The sequence below is a fragment of the Centropristis striata genome, chromosome 24, assembly GCF_030273125.1.
Source record: "Centropristis striata isolate RG_2023a ecotype Rhode Island chromosome 24, C.striata_1.0, whole genome shotgun sequence".
Classification (NCBI taxonomy): Eukaryota; Metazoa; Chordata; class Actinopteri; order Perciformes; family Serranidae; genus Centropristis; species Centropristis striata.
Genome location: NC_081540.1, coordinates 2,773,791 through 2,794,025, shown reverse-complemented (window position 1 = coordinate 2,794,025; position 20,235 = coordinate 2,773,791). Strand labels below are relative to the sequence as shown.

The 20,235-nt window shown below is 33.9% G+C and overlaps 1 protein-coding gene across 1 annotated transcript in view; it reads right to left on the bottom strand.

Moving 5' to 3' along the window:
- The window catches only part of LOC131962865 (rho GTPase-activating protein 6-like), an 83,029-nt gene extending 65,258 nt beyond the window's left edge, over window positions 1-17,771 (bottom strand). The window contains exon 1 of the mRNA XM_059327957.1: window positions 17,242-17,771. Within this exon, the coding sequence (XP_059183940.1) occupies window positions 17,242-17,283 (42 nt within the window). The 5' untranslated portion in view covers window positions 17,284-17,771. The remainder of the gene's footprint in view (window positions 1-17,241) is intronic.
- Window positions 17,772-20,235: the final 2,464 nt, after the last annotated feature.

Here is a 20,235-nt window from a genome sequence, read left to right as displayed (position 1 = left end):
TAAATGGGTTTGTCCTGTGTGCAAATATGTGCATACCAGGCACATGAATGCACACACACACACACACACACACACACACACACACACACACACACACACACACACACACTACGAGTGCCTCCACTGAACCAAAAGTGTTTTATTCACCTGTTGAGATGTCACCAGACTGGAAATGTGACTTCCACCTGCTCGTGTGTCTCGATCTGTCCGACTATCAGCTCATCTGTCTCATCGTGCTTCACAAACAGAATCTCTAATGATAAATGAATGGACGGAGAAGGCGCCACACGCAGCTCACGTACGCAGAGATTATCAGATCATCTCTGACGCTCGGTAGCCGTGTTTCCATTGAAGTCGGAGCAGATTTGAAGCGAAATGTTGCATTTAAAAATGAGAATTAGGGACGTTTCTGTCAGCTGGTGCAGAGCAAGATTATAATAGTTTTAAATCAGTTTTAGTTTTAATTTTGTTGTCAAATTCAGTTAGTTTTAAGTAGTTTTTAGAGTGTGTTTGCTAGTTTTAATAGTTTTTTTTATTTTTGGGGAAAATTCTTAGTTTTAATGTTAGTTTTATGTAATTTTTTAGTTTTTATTAGTTATTGTCTGATCCATCTCAGCCCCAATAAATTTATTAAGTCATAAAACCAGATAGATGAAATAGATTTCATATCAACCAAAAAGGTTTACGTATGAAAAAAGTTGACGAAAGACGAAAACGAAGGATATTTTCACTATAATTTTAGTTAATTTTAGTTAGTTTCAGTTAGTTTTATAACCACAAAATACAGTTTCAGTTATTGTTTTTTTTGTTTTTGTTTTTATTTCAGTTAACGAAAATGTTTTTTCAATTCTAGTTTGTGTTATTTCGTTAGTTTTCGTTTACTATAATAATCTGGTTCAGAGCAAATAAACAAAGCTGCAGTACTGTACTTTGGTCAGCAGATGGCAGTGTAATGTGTGGCTGTAAGTCTGTAAGATCTGTTAGTAAACAGTAGAAGAAGTGGAGAGAAAAAACAACAACAAAGAGGTTTCTAATCAGACAACTTTGGCCATGCAAAGATTTTAGATAAGTCTTCAGAAAGATGCCGACGGACGATAAAGTTTCTTCTTTTGGGTTTTTCTGCAGAGCGGAAACAGCTGATCAGTCACGAGTTAAATGTTTTTAATACGTCACAACCTATTTGGACAAAAAAACCTGCAAGCGTGCATAAAAACTCTTTAAGTTTTATCAAATATTAGTGTTTCTGTCAAGCTTTTCTCATGCAAATCTTCAAAATTTGCATCAATAAATTCATGCAAACATAAAGAGTGGTCGCCATAATGACACTGAGAATGATGCAGTTTATTTATTTATTTATTGTTTGCGATAATAACTTGATGAGTTCTCTGTGTGATCGACACTACAGGCCAAAAGTTTGGAAGCAACTTAAATGTTCTGTTCACAGTTGCTTTCTTAAAAAACAGTCTGGATTATTTGGTTTTTGGATGTTTTTACTGCATGATCACACTTTAAATTTATTAAATTGAACCATTTTACCTTTAGTTCAATTGAGTAAATGTTAAGAAAAGAAAAGAAGGGCTTAGTTTAAGGGTTGAGAAGATTTAGAAGAGTCACAACTTCAGTGCAAAAGTTTAAAAAAACAAATCCCAGTTTGCATTATTCACTTTAGCTCTTTGACTTTTGAGAGTTTGGAGACAAAAATCCCAATAAATCTCAACTGTGTTAATATCTCTGACAAAAGTAACAAGAGTTCAGATTTATACATTAAGGAAAGAAGGAAACACAAAGTCTAAGCAATAAAAACCCAAAAGACCTGATAATTATAGTAAAAAATGTGTTTTAATAAGTGACTCTTTATATAATAATCATGTTTATTTTGTTGCAAAGTAAAGCAATGATGATCTTTTTTTGTACAAATTTGATCTTGTTTCCAAACTTTTGGCCTCTTGTGTATATTTACTGTAGATTCACTCTACTGTACGATGCCTATTGCCTCGTTAAGTGGAATAAAAAAGGGAAAAGTTGTTATTATTATGTCGAAAATGATTTCTGTGTGAGTTTTCATGCCGTTTCATTCCAAAATGTATAATCATCACGGGGCTTTTTTGCAGCTAAGTACTTGATATTCTCCATTTTCTGATCCGTTTCATGATTCATGAGAACCCAGCTGCACAAACCAAGCTTCTCATTTTGGTCACAAAAGGCTTTCTGACTCGTTGTTATGGTGATTCCATCCAATTCTGTCAAGCAAAGAGCTCAGCTGAGCTGTTCAAGTCAACAACACACTCCATCAAAACACCATAGAACTGATTTAATATAATATCACTGTTCTGTGCATGTTTCTGAGAATGTTTGCACGTCTTTCCGAAGCATTAGCATGTTTTATTTCTGGAGTTGTGCAGAAATCATGATTAAATTAATGCAATTTCAGCAATGTGAAGCATGTGGACGAACCAAATTAGATGTGCAGAGCTGAAGTAAAACCACAACTTCCAGTTTCTGTTCCGAAAGTCACAAAAAAAGGCGTCTGCACGCTCAAATCTGTGCCAAGACGTTTAGCAACCGCTAAACACAGCAACCACTGCATGCAAAGCTTCAACCAAACCCTGGAACCTTCAGTATTTGAGTCATAGATGCTATTACTTGTTAGAGAAGACAGCTTTGTTTATTCGCTTTATACCAGCTGATGGTTTTTGTGGTCAAATTGGGTCTTTTTGTCATTTTGTGTCTTTTCTTTGGTCAATTTGTGTCTTTTTTTATCATTTTTTGTGGTCAATTTGTGTCTTTTTGTCATTTTGTGTCTTTTTTTGGTAAATTTGTGTCTTTTTTAGGTCAATTTGTGTCTTTTTGTCCTTTTGTGTCTTTTTTTGGTAAATTTGTGTCTTTTTTTAGGTCAATTTGTGTCTTTTTTTTGGTCAATTTGTGTCTGTTTTTGTCATTTTGTGTCTTTTTTGGTAAATGTGTGTCTTTTTTTGTCATTTTTTGTGGTAAATTTGTGTCTTTTTGGTCAATTTGTGTCTTTTTTTGTGGTCAATTTGTGTTTTCTTTGGTCAATTTGTGTCTTTTGTGGTAAATTTGTGTCTTTTTGGTCAATTTGTGTCTTTTTTTGTGGTCAATTTGTGTCTTCTTTGGTCAATTTGTGTCTTTTTTGGTAAATTTGTGTCTTTTTTAGGTCAATTTGTGTCTGTTTTTGTCATTCTGTGTCTTTTTTGGTCAATTTGTGTCTTTTCTTTGGTAAATTTGTGTCTGTTTTTGTCATTTTGTGTCTTTTTTAGGTCAATTTGTGTCTTTCTTTGGTAAATTTGTGTCTTTTTTTGTCATGTTTTGTCTTTTCTTTGGTCAATTAGTGTCTTTTTTGGTCAATTTGTGTCTTTTTTGGTCAATTTGTGTCTTTCTTTGGTCAATTTGTGTCATTTTGTGGTCAATTTTCTTATTCTTTCCCAACTATATCACGTTATCTTCATCAGCATTTTTATTGTTCCAAATAGAAATAAGTCGTCTGAAATGTGAAGCAGCTGCCGTTTTTTTACCATAAAAAACAAGTTGTTTTTTTCCCAGTGCAGAGAGAACCCAGGTTAGATTGATGCAATGATTGATCACCCTCCTCGACTATCATTTGTTTAAACTTGTGTCTCTTTGTCTGTCTCTCATCACTGATCGGGACCCTCGTCGCTGCTGCTGCCTGTTTAAACAAGCACCAAATCTCCTCTTTTGTCTCCACTCGTCCTTCTCTTTTACCGCTTCGACTTCTCCTCCTTCACACTATTCCTCTCCCTCTTCCTGCTCGCCATAATGCTGAGAGCAAACATTTCATAACAGGCTGTCCCTCTCCTTTACCTGCTGATATGTGACCTTGTTCTGCTGCAGAAGGTGTGTTTGTTTTACTCGCCTGCCACTCCCAGTACAAACACAGCCACAAACACAGCCACAGAGCATTCAGCTGCTGGCAAATTAAAAGATTTAATCATTTCGAAGTCTAAGCATTCAAATGAGTTAACCCTTTGGAGTTTGGGGCTATTTTGTTGGTTTTAGACTCCTTTTCATTCTGCCTGTATAAACCACTTAAAAATCTTTACCATGACGTGTTGGTATCATTATATCATATATGACCTGATTATTTTTTTCATTTTGACTTACTGGATCAACATTTTGAACACAAAAAAACGAGAAACAAACCAAAAACACACACACACACAATTACAAAAAACACATACAAACGCACTCAAAACACACCAAAAACATAATAAAAATACAAAAAACACACAAAAAATGACAAAAAACACAGATAAAAAAGACACAAAAACACAAAAAATTACAAAAAATTCACATAGAACACATAAAACATGAAAAACAAACCAAAAACACACACAAAAGCACACAAACACACACACAAAATTACAAAAAAACACATATACACACTCAAAACACACCAAAAACATAATAAAAATACAAAAAACACACAAAAAATGACAAAAACACTGATAAAAAAGACACAAAAACACAAAAAATGACAAAAAACACACATAGAACACATAAAACATGAAAAACAAACCAAAAACACACACAAAGGCACACAAACACACACACAAAATTACCAAAAACACACAAAAACAAAAATAAATTACAAAAAAACCACAAAAAAACACATAAAAAACACGAAAAAACACAAAGAAATTACGAAAACACAGAAAGTTTGCATTACAAATGCTAAATGCACAAAGCTAAATTAGAAAAATCTGCAAAAAAAAGTAAATTCATGTTCATACACTTCGAGATGTTTTTTTTAAATTAACTTTGCTAAAAAAGGGTTAATGCACTAAATTAGACATGGAAAAGCCAAAACTTTAGAGAAAGGCTGACAACAGGGTCCATGCTGCTTCATTTTCGTGGACTCCAGAGTTAACACAACAGATCAATGAATAAATCATTATTGATTCATGCAAAATGGATTGTTGGGGATGCTCATCTTTGATGCTGTAATGAAGCTCGTGTGTGTGTGTGTGTGTGTGTGTGTGGGCGGTTGGTGCAGCTCCTTAGTCATCAGCACAGCAGGTTTATTTACATTCATCACAAGTTTTCCTAAGCACACTCTGACCCAAAGGGAGAACTTAGCAGAGTGGACATTTTGTCTGTGCAGAAACAAGGAATGCACAAAGAGATACTGAATGCATCAGAAGTCTCTGGTTTTATTTCAAAAGCTTGTCAAATCAGTTTAAGGCAACAATGTTGTTTTTTGTTGTTTGAGAAAAATCTTTAACCCTCTGGAGTCTCCAAAAGCACTAAAGCATGGCTTCTTCATCACATCCAGACTAGAAAGACTACAAAGCAGACCAAAAAAACACACAAAAAACACAAAATTACTTAAAAAAAAGACACAAAATGACGAAGAAAAGACACGAAATGACCAAAATAGACACAAAAGAGACACAAAGTGACAAACAAATACACTGAATTACCAAAAAAGACACAAAATTATTAAAAAAAGACACAAACTGACCCAACCCCCCCACAAATTTACCAAAAAAGACACACAATTACCAAAAAAATACACAGAATTACCAAAAAAGACACAAAATTATTAAAAAAAGACACAAAATGACAAAAAAAAACCACAAAATTACCAAAAAAAGACACAAAATTACCAAAAAAAGACACAAAATTACCAAAAAAGACACAAAATTACCAAAAAATACACAGAACTACCAAAAAAGACACAAAATTACCAAAAAAAGACACAAAATTACCAAAAAGGACACTAAATTATTAAAAAATACACAAAATTACCCCCCAAAAAGACACTAAATTATTAAAAAAGACAATACAATTACTCATAAGATGTGTTATAAAGCGTACTGTTTTGTTTTGAGATAATATATTTGGGTTTAATAAATGATGTGCTGCAGAAACCCTAACTCTGCCTTTATCTGCACTAGAAAGAATCTTTGTACTCGTGTTGCATGTGGAGTTCAGTTGCAGCGTGGCAGGAAAAGTCAAAAAACTTTCTCTGCACGTTCCACAGCTGTCACCGTCCGTCCCTCTTTCTCTTTTTCTCCCTCGACCCCGACGGGGAAAGGCACTTGTTTTATTATCAACAGCGGAGGAGAAGTCCGCCCTCCTCCAGAGTTAGTTGTCTTTTTATGGAGATGGTGGAAGGCCGAGGGGGAAAACAGAGCGCAGGAAACGCGGAAGAGAAAGTTGTGGCTAGATCTGATCTCCTGTCTGAGAGGAGAGAGGGAGATGCTCTGACGGAGGATTTCTGCAGCGAAATATGTGTTTTAAGGAGTTTGATTTACAGCTCCTGCCCTGGTTTCTACACTACTGCACCCTGAGGTGGTTCCAAATGACCAAAAAAAGACAGAAATGAACAAAAAAAGACAAAAATGAACAAAAAAAGACACAAAATGACCAAAAAAAGACAAAAATGACCAAAAAAGACACAAAATGAGAAGACAAAATGACCCAAAAAAACACAGAGGACACAAAATGACTAAAAAAGACACAAAATTACCAAAAAGACACAAAATGAACAAGAAAGACACAAAATGAGAAGACAAAATTACACTAAAAAACACAGAAGAAGATACAAAATGACTAAAACAGACACAAGATAACTAAAAAAGACGCAACAAAAGACACAAAAAGGACCCAAAAAGACACAAAATGAGAAGACAAAATGACCCAAAACAACACAAAAGACACTAAATGACCAAAAAGACACAAAATGATCAAAAAAGACACAAAATAACTAAAAAAAAGACACAACAAAAGACACAAAATTACCAAAAAAGACACAAAATGAACAAAAAAGACACAAATTGAGAAGACAAAATGACCCTAAAAAAAACACAAAAGACATAAAATGATTAAAAAAGACACAAAAGACACAACAAAAGACACAAAATGACTAAAAAAAGACACAAAATGATCAAAAAAGACACAAAATAACTAAAAAAGACACAACAAAAGACACAAAATGACCAAAAAAAGACACAAAATGATCAAAAAAGACACAAAATAACTAAAAAACACACAACAAAAGACACAAAATGACTAAATAAAGACACAAAATGATCAAAAAAGACACAAAATGAACAAAAAAGACACAAAATTACCAAAAAAAAGACAAAAATTGACCAAAAAAGACACAAAATGACCAAAAAAGACACAATATGAACAAAAAAGACACAAAATGAGAAGACAAAATGACCCTAAAAAACACAGTAGAAGACACAAAATGACAAAAAAGACCCAAAATTACTAAAAAAAGACCCAAAATGACCAAATTAGACACAAAATGAACAAAAAAGACACAAAATGAGAAGACAAAATGACCCTAAAAAACACAGAAGACACAAAGTGTTTGAGAGGAGAGAGGGAGATGCTGTGAGGAGGATTTCTGCAGTGAAATATGTGATGTTTTAAGAGTTTAGTTTGATTTACAGCTGCTGGTTTCTACGTTAGTTCACCCGGAGGTGTTTCTCTCTTTCTTTCTTTCTTTCTTTCTTTCTTTCTTTCTTTCTTTCTTCGGGGGAAAGTTAGAGGAGTCGGTCAGCAGGTTGAAGGAAAGGTGAGACGTGTTTCCTGGCTGTTTGTGTAAAAGCCTCGACGACGTCAATCACCATGAAGTGCTGAAGGATGACATCACAGTTTGGGAATGTTTTAAAGAACCGCTGCAGCAGCGTGTCCTCCCTGCTAGTAATGAAGTGGAATCAAGACAGAGCTAATGAAGTGGACCATCCTGAGTACTAAGAGCTTTATAATCCTCCACTTCACACGCTGATGTTTGCACTCGGCCACACATGGACGCACATGAGTCATGCACACAAAGCACAACGAGATGCTAAATAATAAGAACAGGTTGTGCTCTTATTCTCAACACCTCACACAGCTGCTGCTCCCCGCTCGACCCGAGCAACAAAACCAGCCAGAAATACCCAAAGCTGCTAAATGTCAGCAGAATACGTCCCACCGCCTCCATATCAACCCTCTAGAGTCACTAAAAGCTGCAAATAATCCAGACTTGTTGACTCCATCCAGACTAGAAAACAAAGCAGCGTGGAGCCCTACTGTAAAAGACACAAAATGACTAAAAAAGACACAAAATGACTAAAAAAAGTCACAAAATGACTAAAAAACGACACAAAATGACTAAAGAAGACACAAAAAAAGACATAAAATGACTAAAGAAGACACAAAAAAAGACATAAAATGACCAAAAAAAGACACAAAATGACACAAAATGACTTAAAAAATGACACAAAATTACCAAAAAGACACAAAATGAACAAAAAAAGACACAAAATGAGAAGAGAGAATCACCCCAAAAAACACAGAAGACACAAAATGACTAAAAAAGATACAAAATGACCAAAAAAGACACAAAATAACTGAAAAGACACAACAAAAGACACAAAATGACCAAAAAAAGACAAAAATTACCCCAAAAAAACATAGAAGACACAAAATGACTAAAAAGACACAAAAATAACTACAAAAGACACACCAAAAGACACAAAATGACTAAAAAGACACAACAAAAGACACAAAATGACCAAAAAAAGACACAATATGACTTTCAAAGACATGAAAAGCATTCAAAAATGGATGAAACAGCCCTATAAGACTCCACAGAGTTCAGAAGACGATTATGAGGCTTCAGTGAATAACAAACAGCTCTCCACTTTGCTTGGGGTTAGAAATGTCTAGCAGAGTTTCACAAAGGTCAGCGAGTGAGAAAAAGCATCTGTTTTGCTGCTGCAGTGTGTCTCCAGGGGTCAAAGGTCACAGGGCAAAGTGATTTTCTCTAACAAGATGTTTTAGTGAAAGAATGCTCATGTACCAATACATCCCACATGTTGCCTGAGTTCAAATCACACAATAAAACTCATCAAGATCTGGTTCAGATGTGCTTTTTTACTAATTAGGTTGGAAAATAAAACTATCAGATTTAGTTAAAGTTCTGGAGAGAAAGACTCAATGAAAAAAACACTTCTGCACATTTAAATCTGTGCATGTTGTTCCAGGCAAGAAGCTCATAAATGCAGCAGCACAAACGGTTCAAAGAGCTTCACTTGATGCACAACAACTGTGTCAATATGTTAATTTATGAGGCTACACAACAAGGGAAGTATAGTGATTGCATCCTGCAAAACAAACACACACAGTGTCTATAAAAGATAGTCAAGAGACAACGGACTAAAACAGACACAAAACGCCCCAAAAAGAGACAAAATGACTAAAAAAAAGACACAAAAAGACACAAAATCACAAAAAAAGACAAAAAATGAACAAAAGAGACACAAAATAACTAAAAAATACACAACAAAAACACAAAATGACCATAAATGACAAAAATGACCAAAACAGACACAAAATGAACAAAAAAGACACAAAATGAGAAGACAAAATTACCCAAAAAAAACACAAAAGACACAAAATGACTAAAAAATACACAATAAAAGACACAAAATTACCAAAAAAGACAAAAATGACCAAAAAAGACACAAAATGACTAAAAAAGACACAAAATGACCAAAAAAGACAAAAATTAAATATTACAGTATATTTTTGTTAGAGATATGAAGTTTAGTACATTTAACAGTTAGAAAAAGTATTTTTACAAAATATAAATGCAAAAATTATGGATTTTATATATATATTACAGTATTTTTTTGCTATAAACATGGTGCCAGTGTATTTTACAGAGTAATGTATTTTTTTTAAAATAAAAAAATACTGTTTTGGCTGATATTTACATTAACGGTGTTTCATTCAATCATTTTACAGACATTTTTTTACAGTGTGTCTGCCTCCTCAGTGCTCTCAATCTGAGCTAATTAAATAAAAAAATCAACAAAAACTTTTCTTTCATCTTCTGCAAAAGGAAGAGGAAGAGGAAATTAATCCTTCATTTATATATTAACCCACTTCGGGGGTAAAAGTTTGCCAAAACGTCTGACCAGAAAACAAAGTTTCCAGACAAAGATGATCATTATTTGAGTTTTTGGCAGAAGAAGAAGAAGTCTGGCTCGTCTCCAGGATGAGATCACTTACATCAACCTCCTGTTCTTCTAAACTTCCTCCTTCATTCATTTCTTCATTATGTGACAGACAGACAGCGTTTCACTTTACCACCTAACTTCAGTCAGTTCTCTAATACAAAAGTCACAATGGATATGCTAAAAGTCTCCAGGTATTTCATAATCAGCTACTTTTATTACTTAATAAAGCTCTGACTGGAATTATGAGCTGTTACAGCCACACTTCCTGTCAGGGCTTTTCAACATAAAAGCTTCCTGTGTGAAACTTCCTCGTGATGATATTTTGTGGCTCCCACCTTGATATGAAAGTTTAATGTGAGTTTTATATGAATGGCACTTTACTGTGTTGTGTGTGGAAGGTCCCTTTAATTACTGTTATTAGTCATTTTGTGTCTTTTTTGGTAATTCTGTGTCCTTTTTTTTAGTAATTTTGTGTCTTTTTTTAAACAATTTTGTGTCTATTTTGGTAATTCTGTGTCTTTTTTTGGTCATTTTGTGTCCTTTTTGGTAAGTCTGTGTCTATTTTTGTTGATTATGTGTCTTTTTTTGGTAATTTTGTGTATTTTTTTTAGAAATGTTGTGTCTTTTTTAAATAATTTTGTGTCAGTTTTTGTAATTTTGTGTCTTTTTTTGTAATTTTGTGTCTTTTTTTAATAATTTTGTCTTTTTTTGTAATTTTGTGTCTCTTTTAGTAATTTTGTGTCTTTTTGGTCATTTTATATCTTTTTTTTAAAAATAATTTTGTGTCTTTTTTAGTAATTTTGTGCGTTTTTTTTGGTCATTTTGTGTCTCTTTTAATAATTTTGTGTATTTTTTTGGTCATTTTGTGTCTTTTTTAGTAATTTTGTGTTTTTTCAGTAATTTTGTGTCTTTTTTTTGTCATTTTGTGTCATTTTTTTTTAGCAATTTTGTGTCCCCTGCTGTAATGCCTTGCTGCTGACAGAAAGTTCAGACTCACCCGTTATTATTGTATTTTCTTCATAAGTATTGGTGCAAAATGCCATTATTGTCCTTTTCCCAGTACATCTAAAGCTTGAAGGGAACCCATCTGGATGCTCATAGTGTCATTATTCCATATCATACATTGTGCAATCAACATTTACTTCATTTACTTTGTCTTTTATGTCCACTGTGGAAATTCATTCTGCAATACTTCATCATTTGCAGAAAGTGTCTGTATCACACGCCAACCAGTGAGTTATGGGAGAGCAGCCACTTATTTTTTCCACTTCTCGCTCTGGATGGAGATGCATGACTCAGATTTCTTGCCTGAACTAATGTGATGATTCATAATTTGCCCAATTGCTAAATAATGAGTTAATGGCTCATCTGCTGCAGCTATATTTATCATCCTGGCTCATCAAGACAACAGAAGATTAATTCTTTTGTTCAAGCGGCTCAATGAAAGTATTCATGTGTTCATGTGGTTTACTCTTTTTGTGGTCAGTTTATGTCTTTTTTGGTCATTTTGTGTCTTTTTTGGTCATTTTGTGTCTTTTTTTGGTCATTTTGTGTCTTTTTTGGTCATTTTGTGTCTTTTTTGGTCATTTTGTATCTTTTTTTAGTCATTTTGAGTCTTTTTTTAGTCATTTTGAGTCTTTTTTTAGTCATTTTGTGGTCATTTTGTGTCTTTTTGGTCATTTTGTGTCTTTTTTTAGTCATTTTGTGTCTTTTTTGGTCATTTTGTGTCTTTTTTGATCATTTTGTGGTCAATTTGTGTCTTTTTTTAGTCATTTTGTGGTCAATTTGTGTCTTTTTTTGGTAATTTTGTTTCCTTTTTTGGTCATTTTGTGGGGTTTTTTTGGTCATTTTGTTTCCTTTTTTAGTCATTTTGTGTCTTTTTTGGTCATTTTGTGTCTATTTTTAATCATTTTGTGGTCAATTTGTGTCTTTTTTGGTCATTTGGTGTCTTTTTTTGATCATTTTGTGTCATTTTGTGCTAAATTTGACTCTTTTTTGGGTAATTTTGTGTCTTTTCTGACAAATCCCAAAGTATCAAGTTGTTACTTTCCAAGGAGTCTCTGGCTTGAAGCTAACTGTTACACACTCAGGAGGTCAGAATGGACCTTTAAACTGATAGCAAAGATTAAAAGTAACAATAAAATATTAAAAAAATACATAAATACACAGACAGAGAGATGTTTTAGTTGCTGTCTGCTTCATTATTTGTCCAGATGTTCTCTAACACTGTAACATCTGCATGAATAGGATTATGAAGCATTATATCAGGCATGATTTGCTCCAGTTTCTTCACCTTTTGCATGTCATGAATCTCTCTTACGTCGACTTAAAACGTCACCTGTGTCTCATTCTTCTAATCCTGGTTATAACGCTGCACAACAGATTCCTTCCAGGACGGCAGCGCAGCGATCAATCCAGACTCTTAAACGTTAAATCCCTGGAGGTTTTCCGTCAGGACAAAGCTTTGACGCCATGAGCAGAATACATTACACGTCAGTATAAGTGGAACAAATGCACCGAGGGGGGATTAAACCTTTACGCACTGGCAACCACAAGGTGCTGTTCCACATCTCTCTCACGTCTCCTGCTTCTGTCTCGTCCCTGTGTGTGTCCTGTCTGCTAGCCCAGAATCTGAACTATTCATGTTCCTCGGCAGGAATGACACAAGCCCACGTCTGACGTAGACACTAATCCTCCATTATGACACAAATGGGATTTATTTCTTTGGGAGTTGCGTATCTTATCTTTATCTGCATTTTTGTACCAAATATTAAAAGCTTTTGATAACTCCTTTAAAGATGTGTGAACTGGTGCATGAAGACAGGTTGAATAGTTGCTTTTTTTTCTCTGCTCAGTTTCAAATATCAGTTTCGGTTGCAAAAACCCTTTAAGAAAAGGCTTTTAATTTGTTAAAACTTTCAAGTCAGATTCAGGGAAACATTTTAATGTTATAAAGAGCTGATTTATTGATTGCATATCTTAAAAATCGTGCAAAAGAAGCATGAAAAGACACAAAATGACTAAAAAAAGACACAATGACCAAAAAAAGACACAAAATGACAAAAAAAGACACAAAATGACCAAAAAAAGACACAAAATGACTAAAAAAAGACACAAAATGACTAAAAATAAGACACAAAATGAGAAGACAGAATGACCAAAAAAGACACAAAATAACCGAAAAAAGACACAAAATGACTACAAAGGGTTTATTGATTGATTATTGATTGCATATCTTAAAAATCGTGCAAAAGAAGCATGAAAAGGAAGTTGTGACTGTCAAGATTGCTCACAAAATTAAGTGTCAGTTGCAGACATCCTTCAAGAAAAGGCTTTTAATTTGTTAAAACATTCAAAGTCAGACTTTTAATGTGATAAAGAGCTGATTTATTGATTGCATATCTTAATAATTATGCAAGAGAATCATTAAAAAAAGGGAGTTGTGACTGTTATCCTTCAAGAAAAGGCTTTTATTTTGTTAAAATGTTCAAGTCAGATTCAGGACAAGACTTTTAATGTGATAAAGAGCTGATTTATTGATTGCATATCTTAAAAATCATGCAAAAGAAGCATGAAAAAGAAGTTGTGACTGTTATCCTTCAAGAAAAGGCTTTTATTTTGTTAAAATGTTCAAGTCAGATTCAGGACAAGACTTTTAATGTGATAAAGAGCTGATTTATTGATTGCATATCTTAAAAATCATGCAAAAGAAGCATGAAAAAGAAGTTGTGACTGTCAAGATTGCTCACAAAATTCAGTTTTGGTGACAGACATCCTTCAAGAAAAGGCTTTTAATTTGTTAAAACTAGTCAGATCCGGGACCAGACTTTTTAATGTGATAAAGAGCTGATTTACTGATTGCATGTGTGAACTGGTGCATGAAGACAGGTTGAATAGTTGCTGATATGTTGTTATTTATTGGTTATCCCAGTTAGTGTGATGGCGAGTCAGCATTCCTCTCATTATTGCATCGAGTCAAAGTGCTTGTTTGGTGTTTCAGCTCTTTGCTCAGAGTGCTGCATGTTTTACAGTCTGTGCATGAGGACACAGTGTGAGTATGTGGGTGGACTGAAGATTTATTAACTCGTCTGCAAAGTTCCTCTACATTTCATGAGCAAGCAGTAAAAATCTTGGGATTATCCAGTGATTGTAAGCACATGAAATCATTTCTCTGGAAACTTTAAACCAACATTTTACAGTAAAAAGCAGCAGGGGATGAATAAAAGTTATGGGTATAACACTTTAGATTAGGGAACACGTGTTCAACATTAATTAGTTGCTTATTAGCATGCAAATAAGTAACATGTTGGCTCATAATTAGTCATTACTAGGTGGTTATCTTATATGTTATATTTGACACCTTTGTTCACATTTGCAACATTTAAAATTCTTTATTGAGCATGATAGTGTTTTGAAAGTTAAAAAAAAAAAAGATTCGAAATCACATTTTATGTTGGACTAAAGGACTAAAGAAGACACAAAATGACCAAAAAAGACACAAAATGACCAAAAAAAGGACAAAAAAAACACAAAATTACTTAAAAAAGACACAAAATGACAACAAAAAAGACACAAAATTACTACAAAGGGACACAAAATGACCAAAAATACACAAAATGACTAAAAAACACACAAAATGACACAAAAAAGACACAAAAAAAGACACAAAATGACTAAAAATAAGACACAAAATCACAAAAAAAGAAAAAAAATGAACAAAAGAGACACAAAATAACTAAAAAAGACACAAAATGACTACACAGGGACACAGAATGACAAAAAAATACACAAAATAACTGAAAAAAGACACTGAAAAAAGACACAACAAAATGACTAAAAAAGACACAAAATAACTGAAAAAAGACAGAAAATGACAAAAAAAAGACACAAAATGACCAAAAATACACAAAATAACTAAAAAAAGACACAAAATGACTAAAAAAAGACACAAAATGACTAAAAAACACACAAAATGACACCAAAAAAGACACAAAAAAGACACAAAAAAAGACACAAAATGACTAAAAGACACAAAATGACTAAAAATAAGACACAAAATGACCAAAAATGACCAAAAATGACTACAAAGGGACACAAAATGACCAAAAAAGACCAAAAATGACTACAAAGGGACACAAAATGACAAAAAATACACAAAATGACCAAAAAAAAGACACAAAATAACTGAAAAAAGACATAACAACAGACACAAAATGACCATAAAAGACACAAAATGACTAAAAATAAGACACAAAATTACTAAAAAAAGACACAAAATGACTTACAAAGACACCATAAGGATTCAATAATGTACTAAATAGCCCCATGCAGACTCCTTAGAGTTCAGCCTTATCACACTGTGTTGGAAGCCTTTTCCACACCGTGGCTCGCTGCTTTCACACCACACAGCCGCGCTCCAAAGCACAAACCAGACCGCAACGTGCTGCCAGCCGAGCCAAACACAACTGTATTGTTTTCCAATCAATGCTCGTAGCTTTATGAGGGCTTCCAGCCACAGAAACATTGCTCATAAAGAGGAGACAGACCGCTGGAGCAGGCAGAGGAGGATTCCTCAGCAGGAGGAGGAGGAGGAGGAGGAGGAGGAGGAGGAGGCTGCAGGATAAAATACTAACATGTGTGCATGTTTAAATCCAACAATTCCCACATTTGAATGAACCTGTTCTGCAAAACGCTGAGAGTTTCATCCTGTAGGAGCCGTTCTCATCTCAGCCTTGACCCATATCTGTGTTTTGCCCTCATGCAGCACTGAGCTTTGAGGTGTAGAGTGTCAAACACAACACCTGTAGCTGGCAGCAGCTCTCTCTGTGTTTCACCGAGCTGGTTTTTCAGAGCAAAAGTCTCCTCTAGGAACCAGGAAACATGTGTGGTCTTGTGTTCTCGCATACGAAACGCCACATGTCACCTAAGAGGTTCCATCACAGGAAGTTTTTGCATGTTGAGGCCCCTTTTTTCTCTCTGCTCAGTTTCAGATATCGGTTTCGGTTGCAGACATCCTTCAAGAAAAGGCTTTTATTTTGTTAAGACTTTAAAAGTCAGACTTTTAAAGTGATAAAGAGCTGATTTTTTTGATTGCATATCTTAAAAATCGTGCAAAAGAAGCATGAAAAGGAAGTTGTGACTGTCAAGATTGCTCACAAAATTCAGTTTCAGTCACAGACATCCTTCAAGAAAAGGCTTTAAATTTGTTAAAACTTTCAAGTCAGATTCAGGGAGAGACTTTTAATGTGATAAAGACTTGATTCATTGATTGCATATCTTAAAAGTCATGGAAGAGAAACGATAAAAAAAGGAAGTTGTGACTGTCATCCTTCAAGAAAAGGCTTTTATTTTGTTAAGACTTTCAAGTCAGATCAAGGGAAAGACTTTTAATGTGATAAAGAGCTGATTTATTGATTGCATATCTTTAAAATCGTGCAAGAAAAGAATGAAAAGGAAGTAGTGACTGCCAAGATTGCTCACGAAATTCAGTTTTGGTTGCAGACATCCTTCAAGACAAGGCTTTTATTTTGTTAAAACTTTCAAAGTCAGACTTTTAATGTGATAAAGAGCTGATTTATTGATTGCATATCTTAAAAATCATGCAAAAGAAGCATGAAAAGGAAGTTGTGACTGTCAAGATTGCTCACAAATTTCTGTTTCGGTCACAGACATCCTTCAAGAAAAGGCTTTTAATTTGTTAAGACTTTAACAGTCAGACTTTTAATGTGATAAAGAGCTGATTTTTTGATTGCATATCTTAAAAATCATGAAAGAGAATCATTAAAAAAAGGAAGTTGTGACTGTCATCCTTCAAGAAAAGGCTTTTATTTTGTTAAAATGTTCGAGTCAGATTTAGGATAAGATTTTTCATGTGATAAAGAGCTGATTTTTTGATTGCATATCTTTAAAATCATGCAAAAGAAGCATGAAAAGGAAGTTGTGACTGCCAAGAATGCTTACTAAAAAAATTGTTTTTAAATAATAAAAATCTGCAATGGCACTTTTTATGCAAAATCATAATCAGTTATACAGAGCGAGATATTTAAATTCTTTATGCAAAACTGCTTTAAAGTCTTCCTCATGCAGGAAATAAACATCTGTGTGTTTCTCACACAAGCACGCACACACAAACACACTCTAGACGTGCACGATAGTAGATGTGAACCCTCAAACCGCTTTATCCGTGCACGTCCGAGTCTTTATCATGTATTTATTTATGGGAACAAACCCGGGTACTTACGAGATAAGAGTTTTGCCTGTCGAGGAACACGGAGTCTCCCATGGTCCAGAATAAGTATCCACATAAAAACGCCAAAAATTGTAGGCGCAACAAATGATATCCCGTTTGAAAATAAGTCCAAAAAAAAAAAAAAAAAGTGTGTGTGCGCGCGTTGGAGCGGAGCGGAGAAAACAAGAGGCTCCACGAATCACTTGTGTCTTCTCCCTCTGCTGCATTCAACACAGACAGACACACAGACAGAGAGACAGAGAGAGAAAGCGCTTCTTCTTGTCTGCAAGTCCCCGCAGCTTTTTAAGAGTTGATGTCTTGACACGAGTCAGAAGCGCGTGTCAGAAAAGCGTCTGTGCCAGAAAGGACACCATAGTGCGTAATGCGTAACGGATCCATACTGCGCGCTCCGAGGACTGCTGAAGACAGATGCTGAACCGACTGAGTGGAGTGGAGGGACACACAGTGGTGTCAGGTCAGCGGCTGTGCGAGGTGGGGCTTCCGGAAAAGGTTTTCAAAATAAAAGTTGCGTCGCTAAGGCAAAAGAAATACCCGGAAGTTGAATGACAACTATGTGTTTTACTGAAAGAAATATTTTGTGAACGATGTGGGAGGGGTTAATGAATTAAGAGGTTAAATGTATGTGGAAAATAATCTAAAAAATGATACTAAATGACTAAAAAAAGGACGAAAAAGACACAAAATGAATACAAAGGGACACAAAATGACCAAAAAAAGACACAAAATGACTAAAAAAAGACACAAAATGACTACAAAGGGACACAAAATGACTAAAAAAAAGACACAAATTGACCTAAAAAAAGACACAAATTGACCTAAAAAAAAAGACACAAATTGACTAAAATTAATACACAAAATGAGAAGACAGAATGACCAAAAAAAAACCCCACAAAATGACAAAAATTAAAAAAAAAGACACACAATAACTGAGAAAAGACACAAAATTAGGTGAGGCTTCCAGGAAAGATTTTCAAAATAAAAGTTGCGTCTCTAAGGCAAAATAAATATCCGGAAGTTGAATGACAACTATGTGTACTACTGAAATAAATATTTTGTGAGCGATGTGGGAGGGGTTAATGAATTAAGAGGTTTAATATATGTGGAAAACGATCTAAAAAATGATACAAAATGACAAAAAAAAGGACAAAAAGACACAAAATGACTACAAAGGGACACAAAATGACCAAAAAAATTCACAAAATGACTAAAAAGAGACACAAAATGACCAAGAAAAGACACAAAATTACACAAAATGACTAAAAAAGACAAAAAAAAATACTTTTTCTCACTGTTAAATGTACTAAACACCATATCTCTAACAAAAATATACTGTAATATTTAATGGTAACATCTTTAATTTCTGCGTTTTCATTTATAAAGTATTTTCTTGTTGATTATATGGCAAAACAGCATTTCTTTTGGTGGATAAACCTTTTATTTATACACTAAAAAATGGAATAAAATGGCAATCTTAAATGTGGAATCAACAGTGCTAATATCATTTTACCGTAATATTTTTTTAAAAAAGTTCTACTGTATTTATTACTGGACCAGAGCCTCTGTTTGAGATGATTATTAACATTTCTTGCTGCCAAGTCAATTAAACGCCCACAAAGAAGAACAAGAGTTACAAAGAGTTGCATAATAGCCACATAAAAAAAACTACAAAGTGATGCAAAATGACTACAAATTGTTGCAAAACCACCACAGATGCATAACAACTATAAACAGATGAGAAACAACCACAATATGAGTTGCAATAGAACTATAAATAGACAAAAAGACGAGCAAGAAAGACAAAAAAAGCCACAAATAGACTCCTAATGTCCACAAAGTGATGATATATTTTACATAAAACCTTCCAGAAAGATTATTTTCTGGCCTCAGCTCTACATTTATGGACGTGTTTTTGAATTATTGCATTTTAGCTCCATATGTTGAAGGTATTTGACAGTGAAAAGGGAGTGAGACGGAGCTGCAGAAGAAGCTTCTGATTATCAACAACAAGGCAAATGTTTTCATGTCAGTGACCCACAAACGGAGCTCCACAACTGATAAGATTGGACTTGGGGAACTCCAAATAAGGACATATGAGTTTATATTCACCCATTAAGGCCTAAAACGCCTGGAATGGGTGGAAAAATGGGTGGAAAACCTATGGGCAATTTTAAAATAACACCCTAAAACCTGAAGTTTTTTTGGGTAATTCTGTGTCTTTTTTTAATAATGTTGTGTGTTTTTTTAGGTAATTCTGTGTCTTTTTGGTAATTTTGTGTCTTTTTTAATAATTTTGTGTCTTTTTGGGTAATTCTGTGTCTTTTTTAATAATTTTGTGTCTTTTTGGGTAATTCTGTGTCTTTTTTGGGTAATTCTGTGTCTTTTTTAATAATTTTGTGTCTTTTTTGGGTAATTTTGTGTCTTTTTTGGGTAATTTTGTGTCTTTTTTAATAATATTGTGTCTTTTTGGGGTAATTCTGTGTCTTTTTTAATAATGTGTCTTTTGGGGGTAATTTTGTGTCTTTTTTAATATTTTTTGTGTCTTTTTTGGTAATTCTGTGTCTTTTTTAATAATATTGTGTCTTTTGGGGGTAATTTTGTGTCTTTTTTAATAATTTTGTGTCTTTTTTGGGTAATTCTGTGTCTTTTTTAATCATTTTTGTGTCTTTTTTGGTAATTCTGTGTCTTTTATAATAATTTTGTGTCTTTTATGGGTAATTCTGTGTCTTTTTTAATAATTCTGTGTCTTTTTTGGGTAATTCTGTGTCTTTTTTAATCATTTTTGTGTCTTTTTTGGTAATTCTGTGTCTTTTATAATAATTTTGTGTCTTTTATGGGTAATTCTGTGTCTTTTTTAATAATTTTGTGTCTTTTTGGGGTAATTCTGTGTCTTTTTTAAATCATTTTGTGTCTTTTTTTGGTAATTCTGTGTCCTTTTTGGTCATTTTGTATCTTTTTTTGGTGATTTCAAAGTTATGGAAAAGTCTC